Source organism: Cervus elaphus, chromosome 27 (assembly GCF_910594005.1).
Source record: "Cervus elaphus chromosome 27, mCerEla1.1, whole genome shotgun sequence".
NCBI lineage: Eukaryota > Metazoa > Chordata > Mammalia > Artiodactyla > Cervidae > Cervus > Cervus elaphus.
In genome coordinates this window covers 60,409,416-60,436,780 of record NC_057841.1, presented here as the reverse complement: position 1 = coordinate 60,436,780, position 27,365 = coordinate 60,409,416, and the positions used below count along the sequence as shown (strand labels likewise).

Genomic DNA, 27,365 nt, shown 5'->3' with positions numbered 1-27,365 from the left:
AAATTCCTCCCTTGACCTGGAGGAAACCACAGCCGTTGAGAATCTGCTATTACTAAACTCTGTCGAAAGTTTTCTCCAAGTACACCAGTGAGTTTAGACAGAGCACCCGGGAAGTGACTGCTTGTAAGAGGAAAAACGTGTGAAAGTGTTGTCACTCAGTGGTATCCGACTCTGCAACCCCATGGACTGCAGCCCGCCAGCTTCCTCTGTCCATGGAATTCAGGCAGGAATCCTGGAGTGGGTAGCCACTCCCTTCTCCAGGGGACCTTCTTGACCCAGAGAAGGGACCCGGGTGTCCTGCATTGCAGGCAGACACTTTACCATATGAGCCACCAGGGGAGAGGAAAATACCAATACCCACTTAGGCCGACTCACCCATGTTCTCACCTTCTGGGTCAGAGCTTTGCAAGAGTCCGGCGCGTTGTCTCCATGCAGAAGTATAACCTTTCAGAGCAGGAGCAAGCTAGGCTAATCTTCCAGGTGTACGTGAAGGACCCTCTGGCTTGCCCTTCACACTTGCCTGGTTGGGTATTTATGTCCAGGACCCAGGAACCACTGAAACAGCATAGGATTCAAGCAAACCAAAACACAAATCCTTACATAGTCCTGAGAGGCCAATGAGATAAAATGATGGATCAAAGGATTATTTTTGCTAAATAAAGCATTTTAGGTTTTGCATCTCACTGGACTCAGTTCTCAACAGGATGTTGCTCTCATGGCCTGGAATTTGGAACTTCCACCACAGTCATATAATCAGTCACCTCCGATTCATTTAGTTGAAACAACCCTTGATGAAGCCCTGCTGCACTTATAATTTAAACCTTAGAAATGGGAGAGGGATGGATAATGTGAAGGATTCTTTTTTCCCCCTCTAAAATTAGCTTAGTGTACTAATTCAGAAAGTAGTTGGCTGCATCTGATTGCATGCCTTGGTAATCGGAGCCATCTGCCTCTCTGTTAAGGAGTTCACCTCTTTAATCCAGCTTAGAGCCCACAAACCACTCCTCGCTATCATTATGCCCTTGAATAGATGAGGCTGCGCAGAGTCCTTTGCTTTTCAACGTGTTGCTATCACTGAAAATACTTGGAGATTTTGTGATTTGTTTGTTGTTTTCTTTTGAGTTTTCTCGGAGTGCTTGGTTTTCTTTCTCTGAGGGCAGACACAATGGCTTTCCTTATGAAAACTATGATAAGTAACCAGGTGAAGAATTTAGGACTCGGTGGCGGGTCTGAAGAAAAAAAAGAAGAAGGAGGAGCATCTGACCCCGCAGCTGCTCAAGGCATGAGTCGAGAGGAGTATGAGGAGTACCAGAAGCAGATAATCGAGGAAAAGTGAGTACTCGCAGCTCGGGTCCCTGCTAGAGCAGAAAGAGGCTCCTTGTGGCCACGCTGTCCACGGCGCCCGGCTCTCCCCCTCTCCGCCCTTCAGATGCCTTTCCTATGCCATCTGCCTCCAAGCTCAGGGAAGTCTGTTCTGCTCAACAGTGAACCAGTTCCTAGCATCAACAGCTACTCTTACCTCATTTGTATGAATGGAAATGAAAGATGCTAGAAACAAATCTACATGTCATCCTTAAAAGCAGCTGAAACTTTCTGATCCGGGCACATTGTAATTGACCTCAGGTGTTCAAATGAAAAACTGGGCGCCTGAATATTTTTACAGCCATCAGGAAATTCACCCTGTTAGGTGAATGTAGAAAGCTTTCAAATGGTGGGAATTCAGACTTTGCACCTGGAAGGGGCCTTAAAGAGCACAGAGTACAATCTTCTTGAACTTACATGTGCAGAGGGAAGAAAGCCTGGAAAATACAACATGACAATCACGTCCTAAGACTTGGCTTCTCAAAGAGTCTGAATAGTTATGTGGACTGCCTATTATGAAAAATGTAAAGATACAGGAGAGTAGAACAGTATAATGAATGGCCGTGTATACCTACGGCATAAAATTGACAGTTGTTCTGTCATGTTTGCTTACAGATAATTCGTTGGTTGGAGGATAGATGATTGATTGATAGATAAATAAGTACAGAGAAGCATTTTTAAAGTAAATTACAGACATCCTGATACTTTACCCCTGGATACTTTACCTATATACCTCCAAAACATAAGGACATTCTTCTGGCTATATAAAATGTAATAAAACATTAGTAACATTTAAGTTGGGTATTATGGAATGTGAATATTACCAATTTTTCACTACTGATGACTGAGTGTAGTCTATATTTAGTTTTTTTAAGTTTAAGGTAGAATTTAAGAGTTTTAATAATCAAATCAACTAAGTATTGAAGCATCAGTCTTGAAGTTAAAAGTTCACGATACGTTACAAAAGTTTTTTGGTTTTTTTTTTTTTTGTGCCACTGTGGCTGTTTTGCTAATAATTACATGACAACTGCCTATGTCTTATTGCTGAAATGGTTAAAGGTGAAAGGGTTGATGACCCGGAGGAAACTAAGGAAGCTTAAAGCTTCCATTTAGTGGGAACCTTGTCTGTTGTATTTTTTCCTGAAAGCAACTGTGGCTATAAAACTACCTAGAATGGTGCTTGGCTCTGCAATAAATTTAAGGTCTGTTTTTTTGTTTTTTTTTTTGATGCAACTGCAAAAATAATGTGGGTGCTAAAATAATACACAAAAAAAGGCAGCATTCCTTGAATACTGGCCAGTTTTACCTATGGCATGTTAAAAAGAAGCAGAAGCAGAAAAATAGCATCCAATGTTCTCAGCTCAAAGGGGACCAATAAAAAGAAAATGGTCACAAATATAGACTACACATCTGATATTAAAATATCACTTAATGTGTCCCAGTAATAAATCTGGTCACAAATACAGCATCTGTTTGATTAACTAATGTCATAGTTTTACCTAATTTTATATCTGGACAGATCAGAAACCAAAATAGTCAAATGGTATCATCAGTCAGTTGTACACCAACTACTCAGCTCTGTGTATGTGTGTGTGGATGTATGTGTTTATGTATGTGTGTGTCTGTCTGTGTGTGTGTGTCTGTGTCTGTGTGTGTCTGTGTGTGTTTGTGTATGTGTGTGTGTCTCTGTGTGTCTGTGTGTGTATGTGTGTGTGTGTATGTGTCTGTGTGTATGTGTCTGTCTGTGTGTATGTGTGTGTCTGTGTGTGTGTCTGTGTGTGTGTCTGTGTATATGTGTGTCTGTGTGTGTGTCTGTGTGTGTGTGTGTGTGTGTGTATCTGTGTGTGTGTCTGTGTCTGTGTGTCTGTGTCTGTGTGTCTGTGTCTGTGTGTGTCTGTGTGTGTCTGTGTCTGTGTGTCTGTGTCTGTGTGTCTGTGTGTGTATGTGTCTGTGTGTGTGATACATTGGTTTGATCACCCAACTAAAGCGATAGTAGCAGGACAGTGAGGCTCACCTGCTTACACAGCAAGAGGCAGGACTTCAGTCCACTGCTTGAGTTTCCAAGAGTTTCATCACCTAGAATACAATATAAAGAGGCAGACATCGGGGGACTATGCTCAGTATTTTGTAATAACCTATAAGGGGAAAGAATCTGAAAAAGAATATATATAAAGGGCTCCCCAGATGGCACAGTGGTAAAGAATCCATCTGCAAGTGGAGGAAACTCAAGAGACTTGGGTTCAATCCCTGGCTTGGAAAGATCCCCTAGAAGAGGAAATGGTAACCCACTCCAGTATTCTTGCCTGGAAAATTCCATGGACAGAGGAGCCTGGTGGGCTATAGTTCATGGGGTCACAAAAGGGTCAGACATGACTGAGAACACACACACACATGTATATATAAAGCAGAATCACTTTGATGTACACCCAAAACTAACACATTGTAAATCAATTATACTTCAATAGAAAAAAAATTTGAAATGTATAAATTGGAGCAACTATTAAAATGAAAAAATTAGTAGGCATCAAAAATGGTTCACACAAGCTATATCTAGAGACAGCTACACACATCATAATATATATAATAATTAGAATGAATATTAGCAAATAAAAGCCTCCTTAACTTGTCCTCATCATTTTAGAAAAGTTGTGGGATTGACTTTACTAATAATAAATCAAATACTACTCAACAGTACACTCCATGGCACATTCATTTTTGCCTTATTTCCATGTTCAGATTCCACCACCCCCACCCCCCGCCATATTGGTAATGTTAGTACTGAAAGAGGTCTATACCTAAATAGAATATTTGGAAAGTTCTAAATAAAACAACCTGTTTGTTCCTCCATTTCTCTCCATTATATGAAAATGTCCCCTCAGTTATGATACAGCAACTGCCATGGCATCACTTGTAGCTTGAACTTTGATGTGCATCACAGACTTAAGCATAAAAACGAAAATTATAAAGCATCCAGGAAAAAAAAAGAAACAGAGAATATCTTTGCATCTTGGAAGTAGGCAGAAATTTCTTAAACATGACCCTGAAACCAGTGACCATAAAATTTTGAAATGAGGAATTAGACATTATCAAAGTTAAAAACGTGCACTGCAACTATAGAAATACATACGTCCACAAAAAGACTTGTACAAAAATGTTCCCAGCAGCTTCATTCACAGGAGCCCAAACCAGGAAATAATCCAAGTGTTCATCAATAGAATGAATGAAAAAACGAAATGTCGTCACACAGTAGAACACACTCAGTAATGAAAAGGAACAAACCCCTGGTAAGTAAAACAAGCTGGATAAATCCCCACGGTTTTTTTACGCATAGTGAAAGAAGAATTACACATAAGAATGCATAGTGTGTGGTTACATTTGTATGAAGATCTAGAACAGGCACACCCAACCTATGCTGGGAAGAAGGCAGTGGTGGCCTCTGGGGCTGGGAGCAGGCGTTGATTGAGCGCGGGATGGGGGTATTTTCTCAGGTGATAGTAATGACTTTTACACCTTAATAGAGGTTGGGTTTACACAGCAAGAGCAGAACCGAGAGAAGAGAAAAAAATACATGTGTGTGCACACAGATACAGACGAGATTTATCACAAGGAGCCAGTGTTCACGTGGCTGTGGAAGCCGGGAAGTCCCACCATCTGCCCTCTGCAACCCAGGCAAGTCGGTGGTGCGGTTCTGAGAACTGGAGGGTTCTCAGAGCAAGAGGAGATTGCTGTCTCAGCTCAGCAGGCAGTCAGGCAGGCAGGAGGCCCTTTTGTTGATTCAAACCCTCCGTGGATTCCATGAGCGCTGCCCCCCTCCACACACACACACACACCGAGGAGGCCCTTCTGTTTCGCTCCGTCCACCGCCCACTGATTCCAATGCTCATCTCACCTAGAAACAGCCTCCCAGACACACTCAGAAATGATGTTTAATCAGGACACCCTGTGTCCCAGTTGAGCTGACACACGAAGTTAACCATCACAGTCCATTTAAGGTCTGTGCATTTAATAGCATGCAACATTTTGATTCAAAAGAAAAGGAGCCCCAATACTTTGGCCACCTGATGAGAAGAGCTGACTCACTGAAAAAGATCCTGATGCTGGCAGAGATTGAGGGCAGAAGAAGTGGATGACAGAGGATGAGATGGTTGGATGGCATCACCGACTCAAGGGACATGAGTTTGAGCAAGCTCTGGGAGATGGTGAAGGACAGCCTGGCATGCCACAGTCCACGGGGTTGCAAAGAGTTGGACACAACTTAGCTACTGGACAACAACAACAAATAAACAGATACGTAATTGGTGTTGTGGTATGCACATTGAAGTGTTTAGGGGAAGAGAGTACTGATGTCAACAGCTTTGAAATGCATCAGAAAATATGATGGATAAATGAATGGAGAGAGAGAGAGAGAGGGCTAGGTAAGTGGCATTTTCTAAAATGTATAGGAAGATGCCAATAGTAGAATATAAATGGTGAGTATATGCATGTCAACTGTAAAGTTGTTTCAACTTTTCTGTACACTTGAATCTTTTTATAGTAAAGTATCGGTGTTGGGGGGAGATTGGCTTCTGCCCATGCCCCTGGGTCTCTGAGCTCTTCAGCAAGTTCTCTTTCCCTAAAAGAAGAGACTCAGCCCAGGGTTCTCTCATGCCTCCTCCAGGCCCGACTTTTTGCCGAGGGAAATGAGTTCAGAGAGTGTCCAAAGCCAGCGCCCCATGATGAGCCGTTTAATGTGACGCCTTCAGAGCCAACTCTTCCTTCAGCCAGGCTTCTGTGTAATGGTTAAGATGATTCCAGAACCTGGAGTTAAGAAATAGAAACCAATGGAGCCACCTGAAAATAGGGTATTTATTTTAAGGCAAATCATGTAGTTCAGGGAGGAGGGCATGGCAGCCCACTCCAGCATTCTTGCCTGGAGAATCCCATGAACAGAGGAACCCGGTGGGCTACAGTCCATAGGATTGCAAAGAGTCGGACACGACTGAGCAAATTAGCATAGCATGGAGGTAGTTCAGCGGCAGAGAATCCACCCGCAATGCAGGAGACTCAGGTTGGATCCCTGGGTTGGGAAGATTCCCTGGAGAAGGGGATGGCAACCCACTCCAGTGTTCTTGCCTGGAAAATCCCATGGACAGATCACAGGGTAACAAAAAGTCGGAAACGACTGAGCAACTAACATGCTTCTTGCAAAGACGCTTCACCAGACCCGTTGCAGACATGCCCCCAGGCCTTGTGGGCTGAACCAGGACCAGAGCATCACTGGCAGTCACGGGCCCTCATTCGATCCCTGGCCACCCCATCCGCCTCCGTGCGGCCGCTTTGTCCTTTCAGGGCAGTCAGCCCTCTGCTCCTCTGTTACCCGAACCACCCGTGAGGGTGGTCAGCCGACGTCTTCCGAGCTCACCTGTGAACAGATCCAGCCACACTGCGAGTCTCTGACTTACTCCATCCCAAACACAAATTCTCAGAGAAGAAATTCCACTTACCCAACTTGGTCTAGTCCTGTGCAGCTAGCGGGCAGGGCCACGTATACAAAGCTTCCTGATATCGTCGTTGAGTCGCTCAGTCCCGTCTGACTCATGGCGACCCGATGGACGGCAGCCCCCAGGTTCCTCTGTCCATGGGATTCTCCAGGCAAGAGTACAGGGGTGGGTAGCCATGCCCTCCTCCAGATGTTCTTCTCAACCCAGGGATCGAACCCACGTCTCCTGCAACGGCAGGTGGATTCTTCACCACTGAGCCAGCAGGGAAGCCTGTATATAAAAGCAGCCTCTAACAATGTGCTTCCCTGGGCAGCTAGGAGAGGAGGTGGTTCAAGTGAGCCTCACCAACATCCTCAAAGGTGTCTACTTCTCTCTGGATCATCAAGGACAAGGGAGCCCACTTCCAACAGCAAATCACAAGTCCAATTAGGCCGTCCACAGAGCATTCTGAAAATCCACACCGTATCTTGTGTGAGTGATCCCTTCACCCAGGGAAGGGATGGCTGTACCTAAATTGGGACTTAGAGGGTTGACAATGAAGGGAAATAGCTTTATATTAAATCCCCAAATCCTGTCTGCCACCAAACGGCCCCCATCCTGGATGCTGCATCTCTGTTTGGCTTGTGTAAGAATCACTTAGGCTGTTTGTTAAAAACGTCACTTCTCGATGGTAGGGCCATGATGGAAGCAGGGAGATCATTTAAATGGCCAGTGCGGTCTCTAATCAAGTGGCCCAAGTTGTAGAGAAATGTGGGCAAAGCATGTGGGCTGTCTCCATGGTACGCAGTAAAGGAGACTGCCGCATCTGAGAGTAGCCTGATTTAAACAGTGGTTGAGAAAAATGGATCTTCCAGCCAGTGGTGTGCTGAGCTGACCCACGGCATCCTGCAGTGACCCATCAAAGTTAATCGCATGTGTCTCTCGCCAGTTTCTCCCCAATATCGGTGACATCAAGTTGATATTAATAGTTTGCAGTCCACTTCAGTGGAAGTACTGGCACCATGGAACATGGCAGGTGCTACAGAGCCTCTTCCCCAGAAAGCTGGTCGTGATACGTCAGCCAGTACACCACTCCTTCCAGCTCTTTTTGATAATTCGGGACTAGAAACCTATTTTTAAAATCACTGCATAAGTCATGGTATGAAGATAAGAATCTGCATGAGATACGGTATGGAGTGACGGACATTCATGAGGCTGCGGTGGTCAGAATGGAAGGCGTGGTGATGAGAGACACTGGAAGAAGTCTGCACGACCTGGCTTATAGATGCTGACAACGGGAAGGGAGGAGCAGGTGTTTCTCCCTGGACTAAGGCGCCGTTTCCAGAGCATGTCTCTTTGGCAGGGTCACAGAGAGAACTTTTCGCAGTTGGATTCCCTGTCATTTATATTTTACATGTCCCTGTTCAGCTGTCAAGGATTGCAAGTGCTTTTTTCTTTTTTTAAAAATTCCACATTATTGTAGCTCAGAATTCTGATCCCCGTTTATTGATGGAATTAAATGAATTGAATAACGACTGAATCTCAAACTCTCAGTCACTGAGTGTAACTGTTTTGCAGAAACACAGCTCTGCAAAGATCTGGAGAAGAACATCCTTTAAAACACAGAATTACGACTTTCACCTTGAGAATCTTGCAGAATCAAGGCAGCATCGGTGGAGACCGAACCTGGCCTTAAATAGACATGTGGAAAGTCCACGTAAGGGTTTCTAAAAGGACGTCAGGAAAGGAAACGGAAGGAGATGCTGAGGGTTTGCTCCAAACATTTTTGTTCCATAAAAATAAGTGTTCTGTAGAATTTAAAACTTCTGTCCCAAGTACAAATTATTATGTATAAAATAAGCTATAAGGATATATTGTACAAAATAGGGAACACAGCCAATATGAATTATGATCATTATAAATGGAAGATAACCTATAAAAATTGTGGGGAAAAAAGAGGGAGGAAGAATTCCCTGGCAGTCCAACACTTAGGACTCTAAACTTCCCCTGCAAGGGGCCCAGGTTCAATCCCTGGTTGGGGAACTAAGATTTCCTACGCTGAGCGACACAGCTCAAAAAACTTTCTTAAATAAAAGTCATAAATTGCTCTATTGTATACCTGTGACACATAATATTGTACAGCAACTATATTTCAATGTTTTAAATTCTAGAAATAAATAAAACTTACGTCCCCAAAGTAATACTCTGCATCCTCTGTTATCAGCTTATACACCGATCATTTCAGAAGCACTAAATGTGTCAGCCCCTAAAAAGTATAATAAAATAAGAAACGAAATGATTTTGAAAACACAGCCTCTCTCCATGATGCAGACGGGCTGGGAAGCTGCATGGTAGGCAGGCGCCCCAGGTGACCCGGACACCTGTGCTCCCAGGAGGGGGGAGAGGGACACAGTGAGGTCAGCTCCCCACCAGGGCGGTCCCCCTGCCTCCCCCACGCTGCATCACAGAGAGGTTCGCAGAACCGACGTGTCTTTGGGAAGTCAGGTCTGTACTCAGTCGTGAGCGTGCAATTCCAGACGGAGAGGCAGACGCTTGGGGATGTAGGAAAACACTCAGAGGGTGTGTCCCAGCGTCTGGCTCCTCTGAGCAGGGGGCTGGAGCAGCCAGTGGTCTCAGGTCCTCTGATCCTTTATTCTGATTCTTTCACTTTCAGGATGGAAAGAGACGCTGCATTTACACAGAAAAAGGCCGAGAGGGCGTGCCTCAGAGTTCACCTCAGAGAAAAGTACAGACTCCCAAAGGTGAGACTCAACACAATAAACAGACAGTCATTTTTTACATAATAAGAAATGCAGAGTGTTGGATTATCAGCAAGGGTCACACTCCGAAGTCTGCGTGTGTGTGTGTGTGTGTGTGTGTGTGTATGTATAACAAATGTAACTATGCATAAATATGTATATAAATATATATTTATATGTCTTAATCATAACTGGGGCTTCCCTGGTGACACAGCTGGTAAAGAATCCGCCTGCAGTGCAGGAGACCGGGGTTCAATCCCTGGGTTGGGGAGAAGATCCCCTGGAGAAGGGAAAGGCAACCGACTCCAGTATTCTGGCCTGGAGAATTCCATGGACTCTATAGTCCATGAGGTCACAAAGAGTCGGACACAACTGAGTGACTTTCGCTTAATTGTAATTGAGGTATTTGATATAGTGAGAAGAGCATTGAATTAGTTCATAAAAACTAGATTCCAGGCACTTAACCTCTATGAACTTCCATTTCCTCTCAAGGAAATGGAGTGATACCTGTTTATGTAAATTTATTTAAAGACTATAGAGTATCCGTACCTGCACGATGAGAATAGCCATCATCCCAGCTGACGTTTACTGAGCTCTAAGTGCCAGGCCCTGCTCTTAAGTTCTTCGCATGGATAAATTAATTCATCCTCACCACAGTCTTATAAGGTGTGTTCTTAGAGGAAACAGAGGCAGAAAGAGAGTAAGGGACACGCACACAGATGCACACAGACACCCCATCAGCTGGCTGTGTGTCTTCCAGAAAGATGGGGCATTCTCAGGATGTTGTTATTGAGGATATATTTTTGACAACTGTTCCGTGGTTTGGTGAGGATGTAAGGAGAGCTGGATTTGAATCCTGGCTCTGACATCGGCAATCTCAGATGGCTTCTTAATACATCTCGGCCTCCTTTTCCTCATCTATACCTTGGGGGCAGCGACACGTGCTTCCTGAGTCTTCGTCTGAAATAATAAGACAAATCGAGTGCCCGACTAGTGGAAAGAGCTCCGTGGGCGATCGCTCTTACTGCTGTTGTTACCTCTGTGACAGAAGTCTCATTTCTCGACAATGACAGCAAGGGGCACGCCGAGGTGAGCAAACAGCGCAGGAACCGCCGGCCTCTCAGCCGAAAGCAGTAGGGCTTCCTGGGGGCTCGGTCAGTAAAGAGCCTGCCTGCAGTGCGGGAGACCCAGGTTGGATCCCTGGGTCGGGAGGATCCCCTGGAGAAGGACATGGCAACCCACTCCAGTACTCTTGCCTGGAGAATCCCATGGATGGAGGAGCCTGGCAGGCTACAGTCCATGGGGTCGCTAAGAGTCACGACTGAGAAACTTCACTTTCTTTCCTTTAAACTGAAAATATCTGCCCTTTGGTTGTTTTTTTAATGGTGAGCCCGTGGTCTTGCTCACCCAGATCCTCAGGGGTGGACAACCTCATTTGCAAAATGGGTTGATACTCTTCAGAGAAAAAAAAATAATTCCCAAATCTCTAAGCTTGGCTTGTTTCTTTCACACAAGAGCCTTTCCAACAGAAACTAAGGAAAGAGGGGAGAATTAGAGCCACGTGATGTATAGATTCACATCCTCCCTGGAGGGACAGTGACCCTACTCAGCACAGGCTGCCCGCCTGCCAAGTCTCTTCAGTCGTGTCCAGCTCTTTGCAGCCCTATGGACTGTAGCCCACCAGGCTCCTCTGTGCATGGCATTCTCCAGGCAAGAATACTGGAGTGGATTGCCAAGCCCTCCTCCAGGGGATCTTCCTGACCCAGGGATTGAGCCCATGAAGCTTATGCCTTCTCCATTGGCAAACAGGTTCGTTACCACTAGCCCCATGTCTAGCTGCTGCTGCTAAGTCGCTTCAGTTGTGTCCGACTCTGTGCGACCCCATAGACGGCAGCCCACCAGGCTCCCCCGTCCCTGGGATTCTCCAGGCAAGAACGCTGGAGTGGGGTACCATTTCCTTCTCCACCACATCTAGCTACTGCTCTTCAAAGCCACCGAGAGGAGGCAGGACCATGAGAAGCTGATACACCGTGAACAGTGGAGCCCAGTAACTTAGTTGCATGGGTTACTAATGCCCATGAACCCATTTTTCTATAGCTGGCTCCAATGCACCACACATATGAGACCCCCACCCGATTTTTTCATAGACCCTGAAAGAGACCTTTGAGTTTGTCTGAGAGTCTAAGCCATGGCCTCACTTCAGACATGAGAAAACCGCAGCCAAGTTTGGGTGGGGTGGGGGTGCTCAGGGACTTTGCAAAACCCCGCAGCTGCGCAGTGATGGAACCAGGATTGGAACTCAGGCCTCTCAGCCCTGAAAAAGAGCATACTACCCACAAAGGGATTTGAACACAGCGCCCCCTGGCCCCAAGGTCTCTGCTCTTTCCACTCTTCACATGCTGGAAGTGAGGCATCCTGGAAGTTTTAGAGCCGTTCGGAATTCCACGTGGTTTAAAACTGCCCTGGCCCTTCCAGGACAACGTGCCCTGCTCCTATTTCAGCGAAGCATCTCAGAATCTGTCCTCCAGAGACCCAGGCCCATCGCTTTCCCCGCTGGTCTGTCAGCTGATGGCTTGACGGGAGACCGTGAGCACAGACAAAACTCCGGTACAACCCGAGTAAACAGCGGTAGCGTCGCCTGAAAGCGTTCCCCACGTCATCCTGCGCCGTGGAGTTTACTTTCAGGTGGGGGCCTCCCTAAGAGTGCCTGGATGGTGTCAAAGTGAATTCTCTACGTGATGCTTCAAGAATTTGCCCATGGCGTGAAAAGTCCCAATAATACAACGGCCTGCTTTTTTCGTCAGCACCTGGAAATTCTATCTAACCCCATGTGCACTGTTTGTAAAAATGGTAACTAGGACTTCCCTGGTGGGGCAGTGGATAAGAATCTTCCCGCCAGCGCACGGGACCCAGGTTCGAGCCCTGGTTGGGGAAGATCCCACATGCTGTGGACTCAACAAGAGAAGCCACCACAGGGAGAAGCCCGCCCGTGGCCTCAAAGAGTAGCTCCTGTTGCCGCAGCTAGAGAACATTCATGCAAAGCATCGAAGACCTCACACAGCCCAAAATAAAATGAATGAATGCATTTTGAAAACAGGAATTAATAGGAAGAATGCCATCAAAGATCGGCCGGGTCATATTCCGTTCAGTCCAGTTCTCCCCAGCCGTGACCGACGCCCCTGCCTCTGTGCAGGCCTTGGGCTTGGAGGGCAGCCTGCCGCACCGCCTCCACCTTAAGAGGCCTTCACAGGCTCCCTGTCCCCTGCTGCCCACCCTTCCGAGCTGCAGGAGGCAGCAGGCCCTCAACAGCGCCCTAGGCTAGACAGGGGCAAGGGGCGGCAGACCTGTTCCCCAGGCCGAGACCAGCTGCAGGGCGGCAGCTCCTGCCTAAGCCAGATCCTGGCTGGGCGAGGGACTCGCAGTTAACAGCCGCCGCCCGTGTGCGGGGGCAGGAACCCAGCTCCTTCCGGCACCCCGGGGTCCCGGACGAAGCCGTGATGCCCCCAGGCCGCCCCAGCAGAACCGCCCTTCAGAGGGTCTCAGTTCTTCCCCAGGGACTGCATGCTCTAGGAGGGTCAGTGTGGGTGGCCAGGAGCGATTTCCGGAAGGGGCTTGTTTTTTGAAGTCCACTCTGCTGATATTAAGGATCACACAGCGCGTACTGCTCTGCAGTGGCCGCTGTGGAAAGGCCGTGGAAAGCAGCGCGTGGAAAGGCCGCTGGGCCCTGCTGGGGCAGCTGTCAGGAGGCAGGAGGGGGCCACGTCCCCGCGGGCCGAGGGTGGGCACGGCAGGGGGCCCAGCTGCTGTCTCCGCAGCCACCGGGATGCTGGCCGAGAAATCTTGAAACGGCTGGCTGTCATTGAGGAAGCGTTGAAGGAATTGGAATTTTCAGCTGCAGGAGCAGACGACTTTGAGGAAATGATGGCTGTGGCGGAGAGGCATTTCCCAGGCCTTGAAAGTCTTTGTATCAAGTCAGCCTCTTTGGGGGTGGGGCTGCAGGCTGGCATGGAAACATCGGTTAGCTCATAGGGCTTCCTTTGAGTATTCAGAAGAGTCTGCATAGTGGAACCTTTAGAAAGAACCTTCCGAAAACCACAACGGGAATATAGGTGGTGGGTTTTCCTCTCCTAGATGTTCCCATAAGGAGCCCTGCGAGGAAAGCCAGGCAGTGGCCCGTGGGCGTCACCGCAGTGGGTAAAGGCCAAGGCCATGGAGATGCGTTCGGTGAACCAGAGCGGAAGGGATGAGGGCCAGCGTGTCAGGACTGGGCCCTCGCAGCAGCCCAGACCGGCTCAGGGCGGCCTGGGCCAGCGCGGGGACGGAGCAACAGGTTCTCGAGTCGTTCCCCGCAGCCCCTTCTCGGGACTTGCCTTCCTGATTACTGCACTAATGAGATCTTGAGACCCGAACACAGCGGCCTAACACGTCTAAACAGAGCCGGGCAGAGAGCGCAGCTCACCAGGGCCTTACCCAGCCCCCGAGAACAACATTCCCTCCCCTGGGGGTTTGCAGAATCCTCGGTCCGGCCATCTCATAAAATCCATGTTGGGTAAACAGCCCGACTAACAGTGTGAACAGCCCACAGGGGGTTGGACACGCTCACCGGGTGCTCCCCGCTAACGAGGCGGGACCCCTGGGGGCCTCATTCACGGTTCCCCGGGGTCACTCCCAGCGGTTATATAACCAGCAGGAGGCGGTCCTGGGCCCGAACCCTCGCCCAGGCCCAATGAGAGCAGATTTGAGGGAAATGTCTTCCCAGGAGCTGTCGGGTCTGATGAGGATAACTCCGTCACATTCTGGAATTAGAACTGTATTTTCGAAAGCAGTCATTTGGCCAGTGTTTCCTGCGAAAAGGAGTTCTAGTCGACCGCTGATGGGGGAAGGGAAATTCGGTCTCTGAAACGAGCCGTGGCGACCTGACTTCTGCCAAACAGCACACGCCTCCCCTCCGGGTTTTCCGTCAGGACACCCTCGTGGGTCGTACCCTCATCTTCTGACGCCCGCTGTTCATTGCAGTCATCGCAGGAGTCGAAAGAGTGCGGTCATCAAATCGCAATAACCGGACATGTACGGAGAAGAGTATACTCGCCATGTCCCCGCCCTCAAGAGCCTCCCACCACCCCCATCTCATCCCCCCGCCCAGGTCATCACAGGACGTTTGTGTCCACGTGTACGTCGGTTTCCTCTGCCTTTCAAATGCCAGTAATCAGGGGACTCCAACGGCCTGAAGTAACCCACGGTGCTCCTGTTAGACTTGGGTCCCGTCCCACTCAGCATCCTGTCCTGCGTCTCCAGCACTTTCTCCCCACTGGCCTCGCCATTGTAAAGGAGGTCAGGTCTCTCCCAACTAAGCGAGCAGCACTTTGAGTGAAGGTGGCTTTCTGGGCATCTTCCTAAATGAGTGGTTCCCGCTGCTCTGCCGAAGCCTTCCTCCTGAAGATGCTCTGAGGTTAGTCTTGCTGCAGTAGACGGTCCCGCTGTCTCCTCTGGGCCCTCTTCCTGGAGCAGCCCTTCGTGGGGCAGAGCCTTCCTCCTGAAGATGCTCTGAGGTCGGTCTCGCTACAGTAGACGGTCCCGCTGTCTCCTCTGGGCCCTCTTCCTGGAGCAGCCCTCCCCGGGGCAGAGCCTTCCTCCTGAAGATGCTCTGAGGTCGGTCTCGCTACAGTAGACGGTCCCGCTGTCTCCTCTGGGCCCTCTTCCTGGAGCAGCCCTCCCCGGGGCAGAGCCTTCCTCCTGAAGATGCTCTGAGGTCGGTCTCGCTACAGTAGACGGCCCCGCTGTCTCCTCTGGGCCCCGTTCCTGGAGCAGCCCTCCCCGGGGCAGAGCCTTCCTCCTGAAGATGCTCTGAGGTCGGTCTCGCTGCAGTAGACGGCCCCGCTGTCTCCTCTGGGCCCTCTTCCTGGAGCAGCCCTCCCCGGGGCAGAGCCTTCCTCCTGAAGATGCTCTGAGGTCGGTCTCGCTGCAGTAGACGGTCCCGCTGTCTCCTCTGGGCCCCGTTCCTGGAGCAGCCCTCCCCGGGGCAGGGCCTTCCTCCTGAAGATGCTCTGAGGTCGGTCTCGCTGCAGTAGACGGTCCCGCTGTCTCCTCTGGGCCCCGTTCCTGGAGCAGCCCTCCCCGGGGCAGGGCCTTCCCCCTTCGCTCGGCACTTCCTCCTTGAAGCCCTCCCTCTCTCAGCCTCTCAATGCCACCCTCCTCATTCTGCTCCTTAACCTCTCTCTCCTCTCCTTCCAGGGTTACCTCCCCCGTCTGCCCCCAGGTTTCTGAACATCCCTGGTGCTTCCTCTTTGTCCCCCTCGCCGTCACGTTCTCCCCGAATGGCGGCATCTCCCGTGGCCTTCAGCTGCTACCTAGATGTGTGCTGCTGACCCTCCAGCCTCTGCCTCCTGTCTACGCCTTCTCCCTAAAGGTCACCATCACACCCACGTCTCCTCGGGCGCCTCCAGCTCAGACCCAGAAAGACCCTGACCCCCTCCCAGCCCTGCTCCCGCAGGCTCCATCTCCCCCGGGGCCCCCAGCCCGCACCGCCCCCAGGCTCACCCTTGCCTGGTCCCTCCTCCTCCAGCCCCGCACAGAGCAATCAGCAGGCGACCGTCATTCCACCTCCTAAATCCTTCTCAACTCACCCCCAGGTGCAGGGCTCAGCACCTCTCAGCAACGTGACGACAATACCTCTTGTGTGTGCATTAAGTCTCTGCAGTCGTGTCCAACGCTTTGCAACCCCGTGGACTGTAGCCCGCCAGGCTCCTCTGTCCATGGGATTCTCTAGGCGAGAGCACTGGGGTGGGTTGCAATTTACAATACATCTTAAGTAGTTTTTTTATTGTGTTTTGCTTCCCTCAAAATTGCAGAGTAAGGTTTCCAAGATGGAAACAGATTCTGTTCTTCCCCATTTAAAAAAAAAAAAGAAGGCTTAGCATGACTTTTTAGAGTAGAGTCTAGTCTCCTGGCCTGCACACCATGAGGTGGCCTCTAACTTCCCAGCCTCACCTCTTGGGGCCCCTCTCCTGGACTATCTCCTCCTCCCACCTCACTTCCCCTACACCCTGCTCCCCGTGACCCCTTTCCTTCCTGGAAGTCGTTGCTCTAGTGCTGCTTCTTCCAGAACCTTCCGTGACCTCCCTCCTCTACCCCTCCCCGGTGCTCCCATAACGCCTGGGTGCATGTCTCCTGTGTCGTCTTTCCATCCTGAATACTCTCACCTGCTGGGTCGTGTGCTTGTTCACAAAGCGGCTGAGGTTTTTGTCTTTGTCCTTGGGGCCTTGCGTGGTGTCTGACATGGAGGGGCTGTACATATACACACACATGCACACACACACATATGCACATACTACACAGAGACACACATGCACACACATACATATGCACATGCTACACAGAGACACACATGCACACACATACATACGCACCTACTGCACACGCAGACATATGCACATACTATACAGAGACACACATGCACACACATACATACGCACCTACTGCACACGCAGACATATGCACATACTACACACACATACACATACATATACACCTGCCACACACATACACATAGACACACACATAAACACCCCCACGCAAAAAGGCTTGCTGAGTGATCAATGTTAGTCAGGAAAAAAGAAAAACAAAAGCACACCCAAAGAACAAAATATCAAAATCAGCAGAAGGAATCCGTCTGCCACAAGAGTTAAACTACAATCAGTTTTCACGAAAAGAACAAGTCTGGATTCGACATTATGATTCCGTATAAAAATACAAAGGTTACTTTAGCTCATAATTAGGATGTCATATTTTTTCAAGCAGAGGAAGTCATACTTATAAATAAAGCCACGAGTTTTTTTCTTTTCTAAAAACCAAGGTGCACCCCCCCCTTTCCTAGCCAATTCAAAATGTATATGTAAGTCAAGCCAAATTAATAAGAGAAAACAGCTCCACAATGAGCGCTAATCCTATTAACAGAATTGTCAATCTAGGTTAGTCATTGAAAAATAATGTCGTCCCCCGCTGAGCCATAGGCTTTGGTTACACCTGGTGTTTGTCTGCTGTGTTAAGGGCATCGCTCGCTTTGAACAAAGATGAAGACAGAAGAAGATCTAGCAGTAGGGCTTCTTTCAACATACTACATTGAGGGCATCGTTAAAACTGGGACTTAAAGCTGCCTGTTACAGGCAGAGACGACTCTGTGAGCCTCTCTGCCTGCCTTCTTCAGACCAGGCGCTCTTGGGGCTGCCCCGCAGGGTCCCAGGCACTAAAACCGTCCTCTTTCGAGCAGCTGTTTCTGGCGGCAGCTCGGAGGCCCTCCGGGGCCGGATAGGCGCCATCCCTTCCCGCCCCTCCCCTGCTGCCCCGGTCCAATTGGCTGCTTCTGCTCCTGCCCTGGGAAGAGCTGAAGGTCCTGGGGGACCTGGGAAGGGGAGAGACAGGCATCCGGTTGGGATGTGCCACCTTCTCAATCCTCACGGCCACCCTGGAAGGGCGGGAGACCTCGTTTCCCCTGCTCGGGTAAGAACAGCAGCTCAGAGAGGGTGCCGGAATTCCCGAGGTCACACGGCCAGTAAACGGCAAGACTTGGCCCCAGGCTGATCTGACTCACCAACCGGGTTTTCCTACCAGACCCAGCAGCAGGGCTGGGCTCTCCTCCCCTAACAAGCAGAAGGACCTGCGCGAGCCTCTTCACCTCCCAGGACCTCGGTTTCCGCGTCTGTAGAGGAGAGGCTTGGACAGGTGGCCGCTAGGAGCTCTCGAGTCCCCCGGAAGGCCTGCAGACAGGAGAGCAGTGTGAGATGCCCAGGTGGGGGAAGGCTCCAACCTCGAGAACCCCCTGTGCGCACTCTCAGTCCTCATCAGAGACTGGCGGCTCTTTTCAGAGTCGCAGCCTCTGTCTCGCTCTCGAGTGCTGAGGGCTCCTCCAGGAGCTGGAGAGGGACAGACCACGCCGTGTAGCAGATGCTGACGCTAGCAAGCCCTGGCAGGGTCTCAACACCTCTCACGTGTTAGAATTCACCCAGGGAAGCTTCTAATTTAAAAAAATTTTTTTAAAAACACACACTTTTTTTTTGAGGTGGACCATCTTTTAAAGTCTTTATCGAACGTGTTACAATATTGTTTCTGTGTTCTGTTTGGTGGTGAGGCATGGAGAATCTTAATTCCCCAACCAGGGGTCGAACTGGCACCCCGTGCACTGGAAGGTGAGCTCTTAACCACTGGACTGCCAGGGAAGTCTCAGGAAAGCTTTTTAAAAATTTTGTTGCCTGGGTTCCTGCCACAGATTGTGCCTGAGTGCATGCTCGGTCATGTCCAACTCTTTTGCGACCCCATGGACTGTAGCCCACCATGCTCCTCTGTTCGTGGGACTTTCCTGGCAAGAATACTGGAGTGGGTCACCATTTCCCCCTCCAGGGGATCTTCCCCATCCAGGAATCGAACCTGGATCTCCTGCATCGCAGGCGAATTCTTTACTGCTGAGGCACCGGGGAAGCCCCTGCCACAGATCACTAGAGCCAAATCTGGGGGTGAGACCTGCTCCTCGTATTTCAGAGGCACGGAGAAGGTTGAGAACCACAGACCAGGGGAGAAAACATAAACTCAGTCCTTCAGCAAAATCTGATCAGAGCAAGGATGACTGTGTCCACTGGAACCTGGCGGCCAAGGGCCTCACACCCTCCTCCTTCCCAGTCCAGCCCAAACTCCGCCTCACGTTCAGCAAAGCAGGCCCAGCCCATTTTCCTCTCTGTAGAGGTGTTTGTTGACTGGCTGTACTGTTTGGTCTACACCCCCACCCCCTCAGCAACTTGTAAACTCTAGCAGGACGGGAGCCAGGAAATACTTCACCTTGCCTAGGGGCCAGTGTGACGGCCTCACTTGTCACAGGACAGTGAAGACAGGTGACTGCTGACATTGTTGAGCCTCAGAAACAGATATAACATCAAATAGTAGCTCAACTGGCCCAAGTGAAAGAAAGCTAGCAGCCCAGCTATTCGGTGTCCTAAAGTCCAAAAACAAAGAAACAAACTGAAACCAAAATAAAATCTCGGGGTAGTGGTGGTTGTTTGGTCTCTAAGTTGTGTCCGACTCTTTGCGACCCCATGGACTGTAGCCCACCAGGCTCCTCTGTCCATGGGATTTTCCCGGCAAGAACACTGGAGTATGTTGCCATTTCCTCCTCCAGGGGATCTTCCCGACCCAGGAAGCAAACCTGCATCTCCTGCTTGGCAGGTAGATTCTTTACCACTGAGCCACCTGCGAAGTCCAAAATTGTATCTTCTTCTTCTTCTTGTTGGGTCGCTCAGTCGTGTCCGACTGTTTGCAACCCCGTGGACTGCCGCACACCAGGCTTCCCCGTCCTTCACCGTCTCCCGGAGCTTGCTCACACTCACGTCCATATCGCTCCGGTATGTGTCTGCATATCGAGCTTGACTGACTGGACTCTACGTGGGAACACTCAACTTTTTGGCGATATAACCATGTGAAATAGTTGATCACCGTATTTCCATTTTGATACCAGATGAGGACCAGTTTGCCAAGATGAGGAAGAAGGAAGTCTGAATCCAGGATCATGCTTACCCTTCAGCAAAAGGTCAGAAGCAGTCAGAGGAGTAATAATGGCAGGAGGCGGTGATTTAAATAATGGGGCATTCAGCACTGGCAATTAGGATTATAAATCTGGTTAAAAGGCAAGAGATTAAGACTGATTCTGGTCAGCCAGCCTAAAAATAATTAGTTCTTAACTGCATTAAACAATATCCCATATTGATGAGATTTCTAGAAATGAGAAGACTTCTGAAACAGGACCCTGAGAAATGAAGGTAGCCTGTGCGTTCCTCTGTATATGCTAGCTCACTTCACGCCCTCCTCATTCATTCATTCATTCACCTGCCAGGGCTTCTCAGCATCAGACTTCCGCTCCCTCCCTGGGGCTGGTTCATATCAACTGTACCTGCACTTGGGATCATGGCGTGTGGTGAGGCATTGACGCCTTTCCTTGACACATGAATTCTGTCAAAATATTCCTGGCGTTCCCAACCTGCAGCAGCAAAGTCAGGACAAGACACCCATTGCTTGGATTGCAGAGGAGTCCCTCTCAGCAGGGCAGTTTGTCAAGCAAGGGGTCCAGTGTATGAATCGCATGTGCGTGAGTGCACGCTCAGTCACTCAGTCGGGTCCGACTCTTTGTGACTGCATGGACTGTAGCCCCTCTGTAGCCCTCCAGGCTCCTCTGTCCATGGAATTTTCCACGCAAGAATGCTGGTGGTGGCGGTGGTTTAGTTGCTAAGTCGTGTCCAACTCTTCCTGACCCCGTGGACAATAACCCGCCAGGCTCCTCTGTCCACGGGGTTCTCCAGGCAAGAACACTGGAGCAGTTGCCACTTCTTTCCCCAGGGAATCTTCCTGACCCAGGGATCGAACCCACGACTCCTGTGTCTCCTCCCGTATTGGCAGGTGGATTCTTTCCCACTGAGCCACCCGGGAAGCCCCTGGGCAGGCCTTAACTGCTTGCTCTGTCCTGATCTTTCTCTTAAGGGCTGATACCCTCCCACCCTCTTGTCTCACTGTCCATTCCTTCTTTCTCCCAGGAATCTTTTCAGCAGGATCTTCATGTCCTGCTGCCTTTTTTCCTCCAAAATATTCACAAGCACAGTGACTATTTGTCCCGAGCTGAGAGGCTTACAAGGCTGTTTCACAATGTATCTCATTCGAGGGCTCCTCCTGGCGGGCACAGACGTGTAAGGTGACTTGCCCAAGGTCCTGTGGTGGGCGGAGGACAGAACCAGGTCTACCGGCTCCAAACCCCAGCCTTCCCACGGTCACGGCCGCCTCTGCGGGCTAGGGGTCTGGGTTGGCTGCAGCGATTGACACAGGGAGCCCTAACTCCTGGCCTGTCCGAGGTCCGAGCCCACTTGCTTGGGGTCCAGTGCTCACGAGTCCAGGAGTCCAGGAGCTTCGGTTGGTCCTCCAGCCACTCACCGGCCCTGCCTGGCTGTCAGGCGCCCGGGGCCCAGGCTGCAGTCCGGGAAGACTGATTCCAGGGCTGGAATCATGCCTGGGAGCAGTGGTGATGGGCAGTCAGTAGCGTTGTCCTTCTAGAAGGACGGTGACCGTAGGACGCTGACCACGGCCGTGGACCACTCCCGGCGCTGCCTGTAGACTGGACAGCCAGAGCTACTTGCCCTGGGCCCAGGCTTTAAACTTTATTTATTTACGTATCGACGGACGCACTGGGTCTTCGTTGCTTCACTCTCTCGAGCTGCGGTGAGCAGGGGCAGCCCTGGCGTGGCGCGAGGCCTTCTCATTGCAGGGACCTCTCTCGAGGCCGCGCGCCGGCTCTCAAGCACGGGCTCAGGCGCTGTGGCGCTCCGAGGCAAGTGGGATCTTCCCGGATCATGGACCAAACTCGTGTCCCCTGCGTTGGCAGCCGGATTCCGAACCCCTGGACCCCCGGGGGAGTTGGGCCCCATACTTCGGAGGCTTCTCCTGTGTACCTCCTCCAGCCACGTTTCTTCACAAGGGATAAGAAGCCAGGGACTTCCCTGGGGGTCCAGGGGTTAGGACTCTAGGCTCCCACTGCAGGGGGCCCAGGGGTGATGATCCCTGGTGGGGGAAGTAAAACCCCAGCCGTGTCCGACTCTTCCCCGACCCCGCGGACAGTAGCCCACCAGGCTCCTCTGTCCATGGCATTTCCTAGCAAGAATACTGGAGTGGGTTGCCATTTCCTCCTCCAGAGGGGGATCTTCCTGACCCAGGGATCAAACCGTGTCTCTTATGTCTCTTGCATCGGTAGGGGGGTTCTTTACCAGTATCTGGGAAGCCCCAGGCTGGGAACCATATACACAAGATTCCCACGGGCGGGTGGAAACAGGGAATGGGGGGCAAACAGAAGTGCAGATCGTGAGCCGGGGACCTCGGTCAGTCTTCACCCTCTGTGCCCCACAAGCTTAGGTCAGGCCTGACAAGGGGTGAGGGGAGCTGGGTGCTCTGAGTCATTTTATCCCAGAATTGAGCATCTAGTGCTGAAAGGGAAATGAACAGGCCCAGTTTGCTAGGAAAGCCGAGGCCCTGGAGTGAAGGTAGGTAGGGACACTCCCAGGCCAGAGGTAAGGGGTGGGGGAGCAAGGCCTCCTTCTGATGGGATTGAGCACCACGTGCAGGGCCAAGGCCTTTCAGGGCAAGTCCCCCCCAACCCAGCTTTACCTCTGAGGGTCATTACATTTAGGAAGACCACCTTTAATTGTTTAATATATTCCAAATTATTCAGTCATCATTTAATTCATCTTCTATAGAATTATGAGAGTTATGTTGGTTCATCACCCGGTCGTGAGTGGCTCCTTTCGACCCAATGGATTGTAGCCCACCCGGCTCCCCCGTCCATGGGATTCTCCAGGCAAGAATAGTGGAGCTGGGTTGCCATTCCCTTCTCCAGGGCGTTTTCCTGACCCAGGGATCGAACCCTGGTCTCCTGCGCTGCAGGCAGATTCTTTACCATCTGAGCTAGCAAGGAGGCAAATAACATAAACCCAATTTATAAATAAGGAAATAGTTCAGAGAGGGGGTGTTAGGTGCCCACGTCACACAGCTTGTACGTGGTGGAGGTAACTGTCACGCTCAGGTGTCCAATCTTCAAGCCAGCCCTTGACCTCTAGGCAGCCCTCGTGGGAGTGGGAAGGTAAACGTGTCAGTAGCTATGAAATGAGAGCTTGTTTGCAATCAAAAGGGCCTGCACGTTCAAGCGTCATCCCTGACAACAGGCTCCTGGAGCCCTGTCTGTGACAACATGCCAGTCACTCGTTGGGTTCTGAGACGTAGAGATGAGTGAGTTACAGCCCACTGTCTTCAAGAGAGGTGGGGTGGGGCTTCTTAAACTTTGACAAGCAGCAGAATCACCAGGAGGGCTCGCTAAACCACAGAGGGCTCAGCCCAGCCCCACAGCTTCTGAATCAGCAGGTCAGGGCGAGGACCAAGAACCCGCGTGTCTAACAAGGTTCCGGGGGATGCCGCTGCGACCAGCCTCGGGAGCCCACTTTGAGAACCGCTAGGGTAGACGTTGGGGCGATCAGGATCCCCTCTGTGAACTGGGAGGCACAGTGGACCCTCAGCTCTTCCTTCCCTGGGTCAGGGGAAGTGAAAGTCACTCAGTCATGTCTGACCCTTTCCAACCCCATGGACTCTACAGTCCATGGAATTCTCCAGGTTAGAACATACTGGAGTGGGTAGCCTTTCCCTTCTCCAGGGGATCTTCCCAACCCAGGGATCGAACCCAGGTCTCCTGACTTGCAGGTGGATTCTTTACCAGCTGAGCCACAAGGGCCAGGGGAAGGAGGTGAAAATAAACCCAAGTCAGCCCACTGCTGCAGAAGCTGCATGCTGAGTGGCCTGGAGAACAGGGGTCAGAGGAGCACCCTCCTGAGTGCATTGGGTCTCTCAGGACACCAGCGGGCTGGCCCCCCGGCCCCTCCAGCCGCCTGTCCCCCCAGCCTGTCCAGGTTCGAACCTGGTGACAAGCACAGAGATGTTCTTACCACCTGGAGGGTGTGGATGCTGGAATTACCAGGAATGCCTTTACAGATTACATACGTTTTATTTCAAGTGGGCAGGGGCCCGGCATTTAGGTGGGCTGAGAATCCAGGCTGCCCCCTGCTTTTCCCCCGCTTCCTTCAAAAAGGCCCAGAGAACCGTCCATAAGGGAGGCACCCTCGAGGGCAGGTGGATACAAAATAAATAGAAACAGAGGCTTGGCCGGGAGCCCCTGGGGATTAACTAACTAATTAATCCCCACACCAGTTTGATGAGGAACTAATTGATCCGTTAAGCGCTTTGAGGGGCCAAGGCCTGGCCAAGCGCATGGGAAGCTTCTGTCACCTGGGAAGGTGACACTGAGAGCCCTCCTTCCCAGGCCGTCCAGGGAGAGTCAGGGTGAGGGCCGCGCCCCCAGAGGCTTCCCTCCCCTTGGCATCAGAAGTCTGCCTTCCGAGGAGAGGAGAGACAGCACAGAAGTGAACATGGAGAGGGAACTCCGGGCAGGGCGGGCGGGTAATCTAGACGTTCCATGTTGGAAGGTGAGCCTCCAAGCTCCATGACCATGTGTGTGTCTCTGTGTTAGTCGCTCAGTCGTGTCCATCTCTCTGTGACCCCATGGACTGCAGCCCACCAGGCTCCTCTGTCCATGGGATTCTCCAGACAAGAACACTGGAGTGGGTTGCCATTTCCTTCTCCAGGGCATCTTCCTGACCCAGGGATCAAACCTGGGTCTCCTGCATTGGCAGGTGGATTCTTTATCATCTGAGCCACCAGGGAAGCCCCTGTTTGATCTTCTGTGTCCCCCAAAGCCCAGTTTGCCCCATGTTACAACCTGATCTCAGAACATCATATCTGAGAGCAGCCATCTAAGAAATGAAAGGACTCTTGTCTTTCTCAGAGAAATTTGTTCTGTAGAGTCCTCCCTGTTACAAAACAAACGACTCTGCAGCCTGAGGGTAAAGGCATATTCAGAGGCCAGGCAGCAGGAACTAAGAGACTGCAGAACAGCGACACCCAGGACCACAGGTGAAAATTGCAAGGCAGTAGCAGCAAGCAAGGCTAGCCCGGGAGTGCTGAGTTGGAGTCCTGGAGTCAATGATTCACTCAATAAGCAGGTGGTGTGCGCCAGACTTGTTTCCAGGGCTCAAGGACGTAAAGCTGAGTTTGAGCTGCTTCTGTATCTGGTAGAATGGAGGGAAGGGGTGATGGTTAACTGGAAGTTGCCCCTAAAGAGTGATGGCTGAACGGAGACAGCCCGGTCCGGCCCTGTGAGCCCAGCGCCCCCCGACCCCAGAGAGGGCTCAGCTTGGGCCACTGAGTCATAGCCCGGGGCTGATAGAAAACAAAGCGTGCAGAGGGGACCTGAGGCAGAGTTGGTCAAGCTTCTCGGGTATCAGCAGAACAGACAGGGAGTCTGAAAATGCAGATTGCTGGACCCCAGCCTGGAGTTTCTGATCCAGTAGGTCTGGGGTGAGTCGAGAATTTGTGCTTCTAACACCTTCCCGAATGATGCCAATACTGCCTGGTGCAGCGACCACGCCTCCATGTTTTTAATTACTGAGTTACTTTTGGCTACGCTGGGCCTCCCTTGCTCTGCGTGGGTCTTCTCTGGTTGTGGCGAGCGGAGGTCCTTTTGCTCGTGGTGTGAAGGCGTCCACCGCGGTGCCCTGTCTTGCTGTGAGCACTGGTTCTAGAGCAAGGGCTCCATAGTCGTGACACGCGTGTGGGCTCTTCCCAGACCAGAGCCCCCGGCATCGGCAGGCAAATTCTTAACCCCTGGACCAGCAACGAAGCTCCTCACCCTTTGAGAACCAGTGTGCTAGAAGCTTCTGAGACCCAAGTGCAGAGAGATGGGGCATCTCAGCTGGGACGTCCGGCCTCCGCAGCTGGCCCCAGACCCAGGTTCTGCCGCGAGAAGGCCAAGTGTGTCCTTCCCTGCATCCCTTCTCAGCAGGCCTCGAGCTCCCTGCCGTGGTCAGGGTCGGCCGGTTTGTTGGTTTCAGAAGGCTTTTCCTCTGTCTCCATGTTTGTTTTTCCGCGCAGAGTGAGATGGATGAGAACCAAATCCAGATGGCTGGAGACGACGTGGATTTGCCCGAAGACCTCCGGAAGATGGTAGATGAAGATCAAGAAGAGGAGGAAGACAAGGATTCTATCCTCGGGCAGCTACAGAACCTTCAGAACATGGACTTGGACGCCATCAAAGAGAAAGCCCAGGCCACCTTCTCGGAGATCAAGCAGACGGCGGAGCAGAAGTGCGCCGTGATGTGAGGCGGCGGAGCGGAGGAGGCCGGTCAAGGCGGCGCTGACCGCTCCCCTGAGGAGCGCTTCCAACAGCGTCGGCGTGATCGTAGTGAACGTGATGAAAACTCGCCACCAACACATAGATGACACCTCGGTTGTTCTAAATGTTCCTGGTAGCGCCCCTGACAGCAGGAATCACACTGTCCTTTTAGTTGTAAATATGAGGAAGCCTGAACTTTTCAGCTGTGAATGAAGCAGAACATACATCTGCTTAAAGGTCTGCAGGACGGCCGGGAAGAAACAAAAGCAAACGGTATTTCACCTCCGACTTTCTGCTGACAGGACAAGGTCCTGATCCTGTCCAACCGTTAGCAGGACTCCAGGTCCCTTCAGAGAAAGATGTGGAAGGTCAGGGTGCCCCCCGGAGCCCAGACTGCAGGCTCAAGGGCCATCAGAGATCACACCACCTCTGTCTCCAGGGTGTCTTTGATGCTTCTCATGGATGCTTACATGAAGCAGAGGGGCTGGGATGGGGTAGGAGACGAGAGAGGAGGCAGAGAGGGGACCTGACCGGTGTTTGCACCACCATCACCCTTCCAGAAGGGTGGGAAGAATGGATTTGGGTGGAGGTGGGAGGTTGGGGAGAGGGGCGGCTCAGAGGTGGGGTGGGGGGCCATGGGGGGCCGTGGGGGGCCGTGGGGGGCCGAGGGGGGCACCTGGAGCGGCTAGCACTGGTCCAGTATTCCGTGTCAGCTCCTCTTGTCTGACCTTGGTAACAGCATGGGGACCGTGAGGGTGGACAAACAGACTGAGATATTAAATCCGCCCGGGTGCGTGTCTCTCTCCCATCCTCTCCTCCCCTCTGGTCCCTCTCCCCACCTCTCCTGCTTTTTCTTTCCTGTCCCTCACTCACCCCACTCCCTCACACTAGCTTCCAGCAAACTATGCTGTCCTTCTCTGCCACAGTCCTCCAGGCTGCAGTCAGCCCTCCATATCCACAGACCCCGGACCCGGGGATACGGAGGGATGACTCTCC

At 51.2% G+C, this 27,365-nt stretch overlaps 1 protein-coding gene across 1 annotated transcript; it reads left to right on the top strand.

Annotated features, from left to right (window-relative positions):
- Positions 1–271: 271 nt before the first annotated feature.
- CPLX4 (complexin 4) lies at positions 272–26,356 on the top strand. Its single transcript, XM_043889286.1, has 3 exons — positions 272–1,332; positions 9,496–9,583; positions 26,129–26,356. The coding sequence occupies exons 1-3, from the start codon at positions 1,166–1,168 to the stop codon at positions 26,354–26,356; spliced, it is 483 nt and encodes a 160-aa protein (XP_043745221.1). The 5' UTR covers positions 272–1,165.
- The last annotated feature ends 1,009 nt before the right edge of the window (positions 26,357–27,365 follow it).

Excerpts from the sequence above, each read along its gene's own strand:
- CPLX4 (XM_043889286.1), top strand. The coding sequence starts at position 1,166 with ATGGCTTTCCTTATGAAAACTATGATAAGTAACCAGGTGAAGAATTTA. Across the intron at positions 1,333-9,495 it reads AAGCAGATAATCGAGGAAAA|GATGGAAAGAGACGCTGCAT; the intron begins GTGAGTACTCGC and ends TTTCACTTTCAG. Across the intron at positions 9,584-26,128 it reads AAAAGTACAGACTCCCAAAG|AGTGAGATGGATGAGAACCA; the intron begins GTGAGACTCAAC and ends TTTTCCGCGCAG.